This window comes from Lithobates pipiens, unplaced genomic scaffold (genome assembly GCF_037356315.1).
Source record: "Lithobates pipiens isolate NorthernLeopardFrog02 unplaced genomic scaffold, aLitPip1_a1.2 Scaffold_16, whole genome shotgun sequence".
In the NCBI taxonomy this organism is placed as follows: domain Eukaryota; kingdom Metazoa; phylum Chordata; class Amphibia; order Anura; family Ranidae; genus Lithobates; species Lithobates pipiens.
In genome coordinates this window covers 242,605,589-242,620,652 of record NW_027507748.1, presented here as the reverse complement: position 1 = coordinate 242,620,652, position 15,064 = coordinate 242,605,589, and the positions used below count along the sequence as shown (strand labels likewise).

The 15,064-nt window shown below is 46.1% G+C and overlaps 1 protein-coding gene across 8 annotated transcripts in view; it reads right to left on the bottom strand.

Moving 5' to 3' along the window:
• Window positions 1-5,499: 5,499 nt before the first annotated feature.
• LEMD1 (LEM domain containing 1) overlaps window positions 5,500-15,064 on the bottom strand; it is a 399,416-nt gene continuing 389,851 nt past the window's right edge. For all 8 annotated transcript variants that reach the window (XM_077481225.1, XM_077481230.1, XM_077481229.1 and 5 more), the window contains one exon: window positions 5,500-6,707. In XM_077481225.1, coding sequence (XP_077337351.1) covers window positions 6,443-6,707 — 265 coding nt within the window. In that variant the 3' untranslated portion in view covers window positions 5,500-6,442. The remainder of the gene's footprint in view (window positions 6,708-15,064) is intronic.

Below are 15,064 nucleotides of genomic sequence, written 5' to 3'. Positions count from 1 at the left end.
ACGTCTGCACCGAAGACCAAGTTGCGGTCTTACAGATCTGAGCCATAGAGGCCTGATGATGCACCACCCAAGAGGCACTAATTGCCCTGGATGATTGTGTTCTTAATATGAGAAGGAATAATTTTCTTCTTTAAGCTGAAGTTTGATCAATCACATGAACAAACCCATTTGGAAAATAGTGGATCTTGACACTGCCTGTCCATATCTTGGATCCTCGGTACAAACAAAACCTGTGTTTTGCGAACCTGAGCAGACCCCTTTAAATAGATTCTGATCACTCTTACTACATCAAGAGACTGTAGTGCTTTCTCTTCCCCAGATTAAGGCTTCTGGGGAGAAAGAAGGAAGAATAATATCTTTGTTTAAATGAAAACCTGTTACCGCTTTTGGTAAGAATTTAGGATAAGGACATCAAACCACCTCATCCTTATGCATGATGAAACATGGCTCTTACAAGACAGAGCCGTTAGTTCCAATACTCTTCTAGCAGAAGAAATGGCAAGCAACAGCTGATCCAGAGGCCAGAAAGAGACCTCTTTCGTTTTCTTTTTTCTCTGGAACCTTAGGAGCATTCTTTGAGGAGACTGACACTCTTGCATAAAGACTGCCACATCAGCAGCCCCAAGGACCCCACAGGCAGCACCCGAACCCCAGACCCTCAGATCGAAAGCCGACTGGGCCATCTGGGTTAGATGTAACCTAGAGAATAAAAATCGCAGAAATCAATCTCTGCTTTTAACATTGTTCCTGCCAGATTTTGAGAATCACAGGTCCTTTCCCCTCACCTGAACGAGTGGGGTGCTCCTTCATGAGAAGGCCTTAGCATTTCGCTTTATGGGCTTTCTGCCCCCAAGATCCTGGTGCTACCCCTGGGAACTAAGGCATAGGAGAGGCTGCATGATTAAAAGAGAACTGTCTGAACCTCCTTTAACAGGTAAAGAGATCTTTACCCCTTTTGGATGTACTTATCCAGTCTATATAGTCGTACCCCAGGAAGGGACACAGACTAGCTAATGATTTTCACCTGGTGCTTCGGCTGACTAATATTTCAGCCACGGACCGCTGCAAAAAATGCACTAGTACAAGTATAAGCCACAGGGCTTAAACGATCGAGTCCTTCATAGCATCTGTGAGACACAGTGCGTAAAACACACCAGCCCCTTGCCGGGCCTGCTGATCAGGCAGAACTTTCAGGTATCTCACACCTGTTCCTTAACCCCTTAGAGTCCATATTCCAATGCATTGGCTTGACTCAAAATGTGCGCCACCAAAATAGTGGAGCAGACGTTAAAGGGTAAATGGACTGGGCTACTCCAATTGCAGCCAGAACTGCAAAAAGACATCTTGTCTTTTTTAAAAGGAAAATCCAACCTTAACTTGCTGAATCCTTTATCAGTGCATTATCCACTGGACATGTGAGACTGCTCACTGAGGTGATTGCAGGATTAATAGCTGGAACCCGCCATTTCTTTCATAGAAATGTTCCCATTCAGAATACATATCTATGCATGAATAGGAAAAACATCCCCAGGTGGGGGAGGTTCAAATTAACCCTATAAGAGGTAGATACCTGAGGAGCATGTGCTGTAGGCAACAAACGGGTTAAGTAAGGGAGTAGACAAACAACCGACTTGTGCAGCTACTCCCTCCCTGTTAAGATCCTCTGAAGAGGAAAAATAAGTATCTTCCAATATTTGGGAAGATCTACCTGATCCCCAGCCTCCTGCACCTCAACAAAAGCGCCCAGAGGACTAGATGAGAATCTGCTATGTTTAGTCCTACTATGGAGAGACATCATAGCAATAATCTTTTAAATGGTAGAAGAAAAAACCTGTTTGTATTAAATACACAGGGACATAACTGTTCTACCCTTGACGGCTCACCTGACTGGCCGTAGTTTCTTTTTACCTCTCAGGGGAGGAAGACATTCTTTTGGAAGGGGTTTTAGTTTGTTGTATACCATTAACCCCTTAGAACCCTTAGAGGAGTTCCTGGACCCTTTGTCAGTCATAGCTTACAGTACAAAGCAGAGGCAGTACCAGCAAAAGAATGTTTCACTTGCTAGGCTATAGTACAGTACAACTACTATTAATCCTAGCTATACAGTACAATACTGTCAAAAGGGAAATGCCTATGTCACCAAACCTGACCAGCAACCACTCTGCGCTGTCCCTTCACCACCAGGCAGCAGCTTCTCTTGCAGAGCTCTAAACTACTTCCTCCACGTGTGGCCGGCGTCTGATGCCATTAAGCCATAGCCCATGCGAAAACGGCCCTCCACTTCCTCTTTCAGCAGGGAAGTGTGTGAGCGCTGGCATCATGGCAGGCGGCGGCGGGGGGGGAGGGGGACCACTGCCTGACAAGCGTCCGCGACCTGCCCAAAAAGCTTTTTTTTTTTTAAGAAAAAAAGGCAGCTGGCTGGCATTCAAAGGATCAAAAACTGCCAATCTGGGGGCCCAGGAAGTGATCAGAACCCCCCTTCATACCTGAGGGTCTGAGCTGGCTTGAACGGAGAGGAGACTGGAGCTTCTGCCATTTCCAGCGTCAGAATGGTGAGTGCTCAATACAGCCTCCAGTGGTGACACAGACATGACAACACAATACATGGAAGGAGAGATTCCTGAGAAAATCTCCCCTACTTCATCTCACAGCAGGGTTTATCAGAGATAAAAAAACAAAACAAAAACAATCTTCACCGTTCATGGTAGGCTCCGAGACCTAGAAAAGAAACCTTCAGGACCAGGGGTACACTCAGGTTATTCTGGACCTGCGAGAAGACCCTGCCAGTAAACTTTTATTGGCTTTACTACCAAAAAGTACTGCATTCCAGGGCCCTGCTTTAAAAGCATGCGCAAGCAAAACCTTGCGTCTTCGGATGACGAGGCCTGGGTACCAGTCATTAAGTGCATTACGGAGACATCAGAACGGATCCGGTCAGGATGGCTGGCTCTCATCAAGGGATCACGTGCCCAACACCTTAGACACTGGCGTAAAAACTGAGGACTCCCAGTAATGGGAGGGGTTATACGGGGGAAGTTCACTCCTTAAGGGGCGTGCCATTGTCCAGCACCTGATACGCCGATATAACTCACATAGTTATCACTGTGGCTCTGTATCCCCTGATGTAAGAAAAGAAAGGGAGAATTCTCCCAATCATGCATTTCCGAGGATGACTTTTTATGGCTTCACACCAAGCAATAAGTTTTCCAGACCTTATGATTGATCTTCCTAGTGACAGCTTTTCTGGCATTCACTAGGGTAGACACCACTGGTCCTGAGATGCCATGGCCCTTTAACACCATGGCTTTAGCAGCCATGCCGTCAAATTTAGACACTGTAAATTGGGGTGGAATATAGGCCCCTTGAGACAGTAGATCAGGGGGGCGTGGAAGCGTCCATGGCTCGTCTATTATCAGTCTCATAATCTCCGGGAACCAGGGCCTTCTGGGCCAGGCTTGGGCCGCCAGAATGACGAACTCCATCTCTCCGAATTCTGCGCAACAAATATGGAAGGAGAGGGATCAGAGGGAAAGCATAAACCAGGGAGTACTGGCTCCATGGAACTACCAGAGCCTCTGCTCCGATTGCCAGAGGATCTCTTGTTCGGGACACAAACTTGCTACTGAACCTGGATGCCAGTAGGTCAACCTCTGGCCATCCCCAACAGTCGCAAATTTTCTGTAACACCCCTGGGTGTAGGGACCATTCCCCTGGCAGATCTGCTGGCAGCTGAGATAATCTGCCTTCCAGTTCTCTCTCGGGATATGGACTGTTGATAGAATTGGAACATGCCCCTCTGCCCAGGCTAGTAATGTGGTTCACCTTCTTCAGAGCTGAACGACTCCTGGTACCGCCTTGGTGGTTTATATAGGCCACTGCAGTCGCATTGTCTGACTGAACCCTGATAGGGCCAGCCGTACTACCCATATTTCCAGGACGTTGATGGGCAGGATCTGTTCTGTCCTTGACCATTTCCCGAGCTGTGAGCCCTTCTAGGACCACTCCCCAGCCTGAGAGACTGGCATTTGTAGTCACTACTCTCCAAGTTACCGGGAGGAAGGATTTTCCCTTTTGCAGGTTCTGATCCTGCAACCAGCAGTTTAGGCTTAAGCGTGCCCGAGGAGATAAGGACATAGGATAATCCAGGGTTTGTCATCTCCTGTTCCAAGCCAACAAGAGGTCTGGAATGGAACTGTGCATGGAGCACCACCTTGAAGGAGGATACCATCCTCCTTAGAAGACTCATACAGAGCCGAATGGAGGGTTGTCTGGTGCCCCTTATCTGATGCATCTGATCCTTCAGGGCACAGATCCTTGCGGGTGGCAAGAATACTCTTGCTTGGACTGTATCTAGGATCAGACCTAAATACTTTATACTTTTAGCTGGTCTCAAGGTTGACTTAAACTCAGACAGAAACATGAAAATGTCATACCCTTTGTGGATAAGTGAAAGATGAAAACATTGATATAGCTGTGGCAGAAATGCCATTATAAAAGAATGATATTTATTATGAGAAGTGAAATTCTGCCTGAAAAGGTGAACTTTAGGAGTTTGCCTGTGTGAGGGCTGTGTTTGCCTACACAATGATGTAAAATTGGGAGCAGTGCTTGTGTCCGTACAACCACTGCGTCCCAAATGACATCAATGGGGCTGTGTGTGTGGGAATGCAAGAACACCTGTACATCACCATGTAGCCAAACATGGCCCTCGTACAGGTGCATGCTTAACTATGCATATGCCTCCACTACGGGGGACACTTATATTTTAGTGTTAGGACCACAGATAGATACCAGGGTGCCGTGACATTTTGCAAATGCATGCGGACTAAACTCCTGTTTTTAACGCATACTTTTAGGCAGGTCAATTTGGTTGTCTGCGAGCTGGTGGCAAGTAGGCTTTGGTTTTTTCCAGGGCATTCCCCAGACATTGTTGTTACCGGTTTTAGCCTTCCAATGCCGCTTACTGCGATAGCCAGCTATAGAGGAGGGCGGTGGCAAGTTTTTGTTATCACTTGTGTGTTTGTATTGGTCCAGCAGTGCACCAACATCTTTGCAGCCATTGTGCTATCGCTGGGTGTTTGGTGTGCTCCTGTACCTTTAAAGGAGGGGTGGGTTCCCCTTCAGTCCACCTGCTCTCATCTATCCATCAGAATGCATGTACCTCCACTGCGGGGACACTTATATTTTAGTGTTAGGACCACAGATACCAGGGTGCGGTGACGTGGCTCACGCATGCATTTGCAAATGTGCGTGGACTAAACCCCTGTTTTTAACGCATACTGTTAGGTCAATTTGGTTGTCTGCGAGCTGGTGGTAAGTAGGCTTTGTTTTTTTTCCTGGGCATTCCCCAGACATTGTTGTTACCTGTTTTAGCCTTCCAATGCTGCTTACTGCGATAGCCAGCTATAGATGAGGGCGGTGGCAAGTTTTTGTTATCGCACGCTTAACTGTGTGAAAGAGGCAGAAGTTTAATACAGAAACATTTTATAGACAATGAGGTGCAAATAAACAATCTTTATTTAAATATCTTAAATAATACAAGGCAAGCAAACACTGTTTAATGAAAAGTAAATAAATAGTAAAATATTAACAATCCACAACATTGCACTACTGATACAAAACATGGTGCTGGTGGGAGCAATCAATAGCTTTTACTAAAAGTACACCTGTGCTTTGCACTTACTTGGCAAACTTGCATGTCTGCTATATAGGAGGCACAACAATATGTCTGTGCACCTTTTAAATTCTCTTTTGAACACAAAGGAAGATCACAGTGACAGGAGAGCATAGGGAAGACAAGTATGCTCAGTGTATGGTGCCGCCAATGAAGTGACACTTGTTACATTGTCTATAATAGGTGAAGTAAACCATCTCTAAGCTTTTTGTTCAGTTAGTTAATACTACAAGTTTACTGTGTCCAACAAGAAAAGATTTCTGAACTGTTATGGTCTCAAAGCAACTAATTTCAGGAAAACATAAGATATCAGATATAAAGCATATGCAGCAAGGTTAAAAACAAGATAAGCTAACAAAACAGGAATGAAATTTCCAATGAAAGTTTAGTGTTGAGTGTTGACATTTTATCATGCATTACCGCAATTATGTACTGTATTTGTAATTACCAGGATAAACCTGACCATATACAAGAACTTCTATAGTGTGCTCAGCTTAATAATGCAAGCACCATACTGGACCTATGCCCAACCTAAACAACAATGAACTGAAATAAGAAAAGTGTATAGCAAAAAAATTGATGTTCAGTACCTCTAGGAAACAGCCAAAGAAATTGCATTCATCTACTATTTCAAAGAGGTTACCTAGGTGACCTATTTGCATATTGAAATTCCATACATTACCATGAGTACCTCAACCTTTGTTACACTTACTTTTAGTTACTTTGATCTTGGTTAGGAAACAGGTTTAGAAACTATAGTGCAGAGAACTAATGTTGCTGTAACGGTGTGTCTTCTGTGGGGGGTTCAAATGGATTCTCAGGGCTGCTCTCCATGGTAAGCAAGACCAAGACAACAAAAGCTACCAAAATAAAAATAGCGATCCGCAGAGGAACAGAGATCAAGCATTGTGGCTTTTTTTCTTCTTGAATTTCTTTAGTGCGTTCTTTCATCTTGGCTCTCCTGACAATGTCCTCATATTGGAACTGAATAGGACGACCAGCCGCACCTTTTATTGGCTTCCTACGAGTAGCACTACAGGTAAACAAAAGGGAGGAAAAAAATTAGAGTTACGCTTACCGGTAACGTCTTTTCCAGTAGTCTTTCAGGACAGCCACTATGAGAGATAGACTCCTCCTCTTCCTCTGGAAACACTGCGCCAGCCCATAAATTCTTACTTCCCCTGCCGGACCTCAGTTATATCGAGAATACCTCCGGCCAGCTGGGGAGACACAAGAACACATTAATAACATATTTATCAAATACTATTATCTTGCTGCGCTCTGGTCTTTGTAAGACTCCCCCCAATTTTCGGGTGGGAACTAGGGCTGTCCTGAAAGACTACTGGAAAAGACGTTACCGGTAAGCGTAACTCTAATTTTCCCCTAATCGTCTTTCAGGACAGCCACTATGAGAGGATAAGCGAGCACTTACCAGTTAGGGTGGGACTACAGCTTGCAAAACCTTCCGCCCAAAGGTTTGCTCACCTGCCGACACCAGATCCACTCTGTAGTGTTTAACAAAGGTGGAATAGCTGGACCATGTTGCTGCTTTGCAGATCTGTTCTGGCGTCGCTCCTGCTCTTTCTGCTTGGGAGGCTGCCATAGCTCTAGTGGAGTGTGCTTTAATACCCACTGGGATTTCTTTCCCTGCTGCTGAATAAGCCTGCTCAATGGCTACTCTGAGCCACCTAGCAATAGTGCGCCGGGACGCTTTACAACCTTTCCTGGCCCCGGAAAACAAAACAAATAAGGAATCTGACCTTCTGAATGCCTTGGTCAGTTCCAGATAGTGTAGGATACATCTCCTAACATCTAAATAATGAAATCTTAATTCCTTCTCACCGGAGGGATTGGGACAAAAAGAGGGCAAAACAATTTCCTGGCTTCTATGAAAGCTGGATGCCACTTTCGGCAAAAAGGCTGGATCGGTCTTTAAAACTATCCGATCCGGAAAAATAACACAAAAGGGAGCCCTGACTGAGAAGGCCTCCATCTCACTGACCCTCCTGGCAGTTGTTACTGCTACCAGGAATACTGTCTTCAGAGTAAGCTCTCTCAGAAAACACTCCTTCAAAGGTTCGAAGGGGGGTCCAGTTAAACTCTGCAAAACTAAAGATAAATCCCATCTGGGAAAGGACAGACCCTGGACCGGTCTCTGTCTGGACAGGGCCCTAAAGAATCTGACTACCCATGGATTGGTAGCCAAATGATCCTCCAAAAAAACACTAAGGGCTGATACTTGGCCTCTAAGGGTACTGATGGATAACCCCTTATCTGCCCCACGTTGTAAAAATTCCAACACTGCGGAGGAGCTTCGTACAGAGAAAGAGCTCTCTGCGCACCACTTGTTGAAACGTAACCAGACCCTTTCATAGATCTGGCGAGTTTCCTTCTTCCTACTGTCCAGAAGGGTAGAAACTAGTCTCTCTGAGAATCCTTTAGATTTTAACAAACCCTCCTCAGTAGCCAGGCCGCTAACTTCCACTGGTGTACCTGTGGGCATAGGACTGGCCCCTGAGAGAGGAGATCGTCCCGAAGGGGCAAGAGCAGGGGAGGTTCTATCGCCAACCGTTTTAGTACTGAGAACCATGCTCTCTTTGGCCAATGTGGAGCCACCAGAATCAGAGATGTGTTTTCCATCTGAAACTTCCTCAGAACTGCTGGCAACAACACTGGAGGTGGGAAGGCATAGCAAGTTCCGAAATGCCAATCTTGGCTCAAGGCATCCACCCCTAGAGCTCCCTCTCCCCTTTTTAGGGAGAAAAAACAGGGGGTTTTTGCATTGTTTTTGGACGCGAACAGGTCCACCTCCGGAGACCCCCATCTCTTTACTATGAGATTGAAGACCTCCTGGTTGAGAACCCAATCGCCCTCCCTCAGCTTCTTTCGGCTGAGAAAGTCTGCTACTACGTTTTTCTCTCCCCTCAGGAAAACGGCTGAGAGCGAAAGGGTGTAGGTCTCGGCCCAGGACAGAATCTCTGTTGCTAAAGACAACAGGGTTCCGCTTCTGGTGCCACCCTGTTTGTTCAGATAGGCCACTACGGACGAATTGTCCGACCGCACCTGAATGTGGTGACCCTGAAGCTCCTTTTTGAAGAATCTGAGGGCTAGTCCCACTGCCCTCAATTCTTTCCAATTGGACGATCGAGTCAACTCGTCGTCTTCCCAAGTGCCCTGGGCTAGAAGGGAACCCAGATGTGCCCCCCAGCCTTTTCCACTTGCATCTGTGGTTACTACCCGAGAAACCGGGATGAGCCACAGACGACCCTGCGACAGATTTGTCACTTTCCTCCACCACCAGAGGGATCTTTTTACCTGGAGGGGAATATGTACCAGGGTGTCTAGGGCCTCCTGACTGTGGTCCCACACCCCTAGGATGAAGGTTTGTAGGGGACGAAAGTGTAGCCCTGCCCACTGTACTGCTGGAAGGGTGGATGTAAGGAGACCTAGTACTGACATCAGAACCCTTATGGAAACCAGCTGATTGCTTTGAAGAGAGGCCACCGCACTGTCCAGTTTTTGTACCTTTTCTTTTGGCAGAAAAACTCTCAACAGTGTTGAGTCCAACAGAAAACCTAGATAGGGGATCTGTTGTGAGGGGATCAGGCTGGATTTTTCCAAGTTCAGAAGCCACCCCAGGTCTGTAAGGACCCTTTTGGTTAGATTGAGATCCTTGACCAACTGCGCTGGGGATGCTGCAAACAGAAGCAGGTCGTCCAGGTAGGCAATTACACATACCCCCTGGAGCCGAAGAAAGGCCATGGCTTCTGCCAGGACCTTGGTAAAAATGCGGGGTGCAGAGGATAGCCCGAATGGCAGGGCCTGAAACTGAAAATGTATTGTTTCCCCGCCCAGATCTATGGCAAGGCGTAGAAACTTCTGCGAGGCCTCCGCTATAGGGATGTGCAAATACGCGTCCCTTAGGTCCAGAGACACCATGAAACAGTTGTGGGGCAGGAGCGCTTTTACTGAAAAGATCGATTCCATGCGGAATCTCTTGTATGTCACTGAAGCGTTTAGAGGCTTTAAGTTCAGAATCAGCCTGAACTTCCCTGAGGGTTTTTTTACTATGAAGACGTGAGAATAAAACCCCCTTCCCTCTTCTGCTCTCGGGACCTTGCGAATAACATCCTGATTCTCTAACTCCCTCAGAGCTTCTAGCAAGGCCTCGGCCTTTACCCTGCACCTGGGTAGATGCGTGACAAGTAGCCTTTGAGGGGGTGGTCTTAGGAATTCCAAGAGGTACCCCCTTCTTATTACCCCTAAAATAAATTGATTGGGGGATGTTGCTTCCCACTGTGGAAGAAAGGCCCCCAGTCTTCCTCCCACTGTAGTTGGACTGTCACTGGGTTTTACTGGGCTGGATAGGAGGGCGAAAAATCGCCCCTCCTCTGCCCCTGCCTTTTTGGGGCCAGGTTTTCTTTTTTGTCTCTGGTTTAGAGGTTTCCCTACGCCCCTGCGGACGAAACTCCTTTGTTGGTACAGGGATTTTCCGCTTGAGAGGAAAGGACTTTTTCCTGTCCGCTGTCCGGTCTAGAACCGTCTCTAGCCCTGGGCCAAAAAGGAGGTCCCCCGTGAGGGGAATCCCACAAAGTTTTATCTTGGAGGCATTATCCCCTGGCCATGTTTTTAGCCAGAGGGCCCTTCTGGCCGAATTGGCTAGAGCCGCCGTTCTGCCCGACATGCGGACGGACTCAGCAGAGGCATCTGCTATGTAAGAGATCCCTCGCAGCATAGTAGGGAAGGATGACAGAATGGTTTCCTTATCTGTGCCTGCCTCAATATGTTGTTGGATCTGTGAGAGCCAGTGCTCTAAATTGCGAGCCACAACTGTAACTGCCATTTCAGGCTTAAGATTGCCAATGGCCGAGTCCCACGTCTTTTTAAGCAGAGAGTCAATCCTTTTATCCATGACATCTGCCAAGGCCCCCATGTCTTCAAACGCCAAGTCTGTGTGTCTGGAGACCTGGGAGAAAGCGGCATCCAACTTGGGACTTTTATTCCAAAGGCATGCCGGGTCCTCTGAAAATGGGAACCTTCTTTTAAGGGATCTGGATAAAAAGGGTTTTCTCTCTGGATCCTGCCACTCCTTTTTAACTGTTTCCATTAACACATCGTGTACTGGAAACACCCTTCTCTTTGGCTCCCCCAAACCAGAATACATTTGGTCATGCAGGGTAAGGGGCTTTTTATCCGTCTGGATACCGAGGGTTGTATAAATTGCCTTTAAGAGGTCCTCTACCTCATCAAGGGATAACTTATATCTGGAGGCTTTCCTGGACCCATCCTGGTCCTCCCCCTCGGAACCCTCCTCGGAATCAGAAGAGGAACTGTCTGGAAGTTCCCTATCTGTCCCTGAAGGGCCTGCAACCTCTGTCCCCCCTACACTAGGGGGTTGGACCGGGGCAGAACTCTGTGCTAGAGGTGGGGTTGTATCCCGGGGAGATGGACCCGTGGGAAGCTGGAATTTTTCAAAAAGGGACCTAAAAGAAGAGAAGGTGGACGAGAGCTCTTTAACTGAAGCTGCTAGTCCTGACTCCTGTTCAGATTCCCTTTCCCTAACAAGGGAGTCAATACAGCCTTTGCACAACACCTTGGTCCAAGATTCCCCTAAAATGTCCCTACAGGAGGCACACTTCCTTCTAGAGCTATGCGTAGACCTAGTTTTTTCCGCAGCTTTCTAAAAGAAAGGAGAAAGAAAAAACAGAGTCAATCAAAAGCTCGGGATACAACCCTGGGAGTGCACTAGACCCTTTTTATAAAACGAAGGGATCTGAGCCTCCCCTCCCCCCTGGCCACCCAGGGGGTCTGCCCCCCCCACCCATGATAGAACCATACATTGGGGTGGGGGGATCCTAGATAAAGAGAACCCCTCCCCAGGGTGCTCTTACCTTAGGAATGCTGGAGACAGAGTCGGTCGTTTGAGCCTCGGCTTCCGACATGACTGCAGGTGGCTGCTTAACACCGAGTTCCACGCTGCTTGCGCGCGTTCTGAACTCATCTCCAGCTTGTGCCCGGCCCTCCTATCAGCTCCACGACCCGGAACCGGAAGTCGATCGAGGTCAAGCCTTCGTTTTCCGCCGGATACGACATCGCCCGTCGTTCGGCCCGCTCGGTTCAAGAAAAAAAAGGAGGCGGACTGTACCCCCGTACAGGGAAATCATCCGAACGGCTTGCCAGCTGCGTCCCTGTAGACGCGATAGGAGTCCCCCACGACCTGAAGCCGCGCTTGACTCGGAAGGGGTGGCAGTACCTGGTGAAGGTAAGTAAACCGTTCGACCCGTCCGACACGCGGACGTTGGTTGTGAACGGTTTGAACCCGGCTTTTTTAAAACGAAGCCCCTGCTTCTATCCACCGGGCTCTTCAACGTCAAAATGGCCACAGCCTCCCCGACTGATCGGCCTAGTTCCTTGCACAGTGTCTCCCCGCCGGAGGAAACACTAATAACTGAGGTCCGGCAGGGGAAGTAAGAATTTATGGGCTGGCGCAGTGTTTCCAGAGGAAGAGGAGGAGTCTATCTCTCATAGTGGCTGTCCTGAAAGACGATTAGGGGAAAAATAAAATGCTTTCTCAAAGACTTTCCAAATGACAAATGCATAAATCCACGATAAGAATAAAAATCTATAACAGACCATATTATACAGCTCCAAGACTAGATTGCTTAAAAATGGCAACAAGCTGTAACTATAGTCATCATGCTGTTAACCATCTGCCCACTGGGCACTTAAACCGCCTTTCTAATCAGACCAATTTTCAGCTTTCAGTGCTCTCACATTTTGAAAGACAGTTACTCAGCCATGCAACACTGTACCCAGTGTTTTGTCACATAAATAGCTTTCCTTTGGTGGTATTTAGTCAACGCTAGGTCTTATATTTTAGTAAACATAACCCAAAATTAGTGTACATTATTTGGTCTTTGTGAACGTTAGAGTCTACAAGCTATGGTGCCAATCATTGAAAATGTATCACACCTGATGTACTGACAGCCTAATTTCTTGAGATCCTAACAAGCCAGGAAAGTACAAATATCCCCCAAATGACCCCATTCAGAAAGTAGACATTCCAAGGTATTTAGTGGTGAGTTTTTTGAAGTTGTAATTTTTACTCACAATTCTTTGCAAAATTAAGATTTTTTTCCCCCAAAATTTTCATATTAACATGTTATTTTTCACACACACACCATATACGTATTCGCAACTACACCCCAAAACACATTCAACTGCTTCTCCTGAGTATGGCGATACAAACTGTGTAACTTTTACCCAGCCTGGCCACATACAGAGGCCCAAGGTGCAAGGAGCCCCGTCAGGTGTTCTAGGAGCATAAATTGCACATATTTCTAGACTACCTCTTACACTTTTGAAGGTCCTGGAGCACCAGGACAAATGGAAACTCCCAAAAAATGACCCAATTTTGGAAAGCAAACACCCCAACGTATATTCTGTGAGCCATGATGAGTCGTTTGAACGTGTCATTTTTTTCCAAAAGATTTTGTAAAATGTGTAAAAACAAAAACACTTTTTTTTTTTTTTACATAAAGTTTTCCATTTATAAAATATTTATAACATAGCATGTACATGGCAAAAATTACACCCCAACATATATTCTGCTGCTACTCCTGAGAATGGCGATACCACATGTGTGAGCCTTTACACAGCCTGGCCACATGCCGGGAGCACCATCAGGTATTCTAGGGACATACAATTCAAATCTAATTTGACTACATATTACACTTTTGTGAGGCACTGTATTGGCATGCATGAGAACGGATGAGCCAGGGATGGAGCATGAACGTGGATGGATGAGCCAGGGATGGAGCGTGAACGTGGATGGAGCGTGAACGTGGATGGATGAGCCAGGGATGGAGCGTGAACGTGGATGGATGAGCCAGGGATGGAGCGTGAACGTGGATGGATGAGCCAGGGATGGAGCGTGAACGTGGATGTAAAGGATGATGATGGGAATTTGGTTACAAAAGAAGGCAAAGGATTTAAATACATTCTTCTCAGTTTTCACAAAGCAAATGGGGGGATATAGTAACCAAGACTGTAATGTTAATAACACATCACAGAATGCACCCTCATGGCTAACAGAAGCCAGTATCAGAAATAGACTTGAAAAACTTAATATAAATAAGTCACCAGTACCAAATGGCTTATACCCAAGGGTCCTTAACCTCCCTGGCGGTATGATTCAGTCCGGTTTTAGGTGCTGAAAGCGGTACAATTATTTTGCATGGAAATTTGGCGTTTTATTTTGTAGTCCTGTAATTCTTAGGAATAACTCTCTTAAATCTCTTCAAACCAGAGTCTAGCGGACATCCCGGGTATGATAAAGTTTATAATATAATAAAGAATAATAAAAATTATTCAATAATGTAATCAAATCCTAAAACACTGAAAAAGGGACATGTTTTGGTTGCTATGGGCAATCTCCAAATTCCAGGCAGAAAAAACAGTATTTATAATATAAAAGTGCATGCAGGGCACTGCACAGACCACTAGGGACAAAGGGGGCGTGTAATTTTTAATACGGCACGGTAATCTGTAAGATTACAGTGTTGTGTGTGTTGTGTCTCTTTACTTTTTTGAATTTGCCGCCGTTCTCCGTTCCCGTGCGCCGTAATGCCGCAGGGAACGGAGCTCGGCGGCATTCGGCACTGTGAATCGAGCGGAGGACAGCTCGATCACACAGCGCGGGGGACATCGCTGGATCCAGGGGACAAGGTAAGTAACTCTCCCTGTGTCCTCCCCTGCATCCAGCGATGCGATCCCGAGTCTGGCTCGGGGTTACCGCTCCTATCAGTAAATTCCTAACCCGAGCCAGACTCGGGATTACCGCTAGGGGGGTTAAAGAACACAGCCAGGTGATAGCTTGACCATTGTTACTAATTTTTATGGACAGTTTATTGACTTGAATAGTACCAGCTGACTGGAAGGCAATGTGGTACCAATATTTAAAATGGAAAATTATATGAGAAAAACGGCCTATTCCCACAAAAACAAGCAATTAGTATCAATCAGCCAAACTAATGGCAACCGCTGCTGCATAAAACCACACTCTTGATAAAAAGAAGGATTAAAATAACATACAAACACAAAACAAGCCCAAATTTGCTCAAGCAGCGCATATATATATATATATATATATATATATATATCTATATATATATATATATATAGATATATATATATATATATACATATATCTATCTATATATATATTATATATATCTATATATTTATACCCATAACCTGAGCAATCAATTCAACATATGTCCATTCTGTATAGTCCGTACACAGTGTAAATAAATATATAAAACATATATCAAAATAGGGTGTGCAAACAAATGCTGCTGAGATAAAACTGTCCTTTAACCCCTTGCCGCC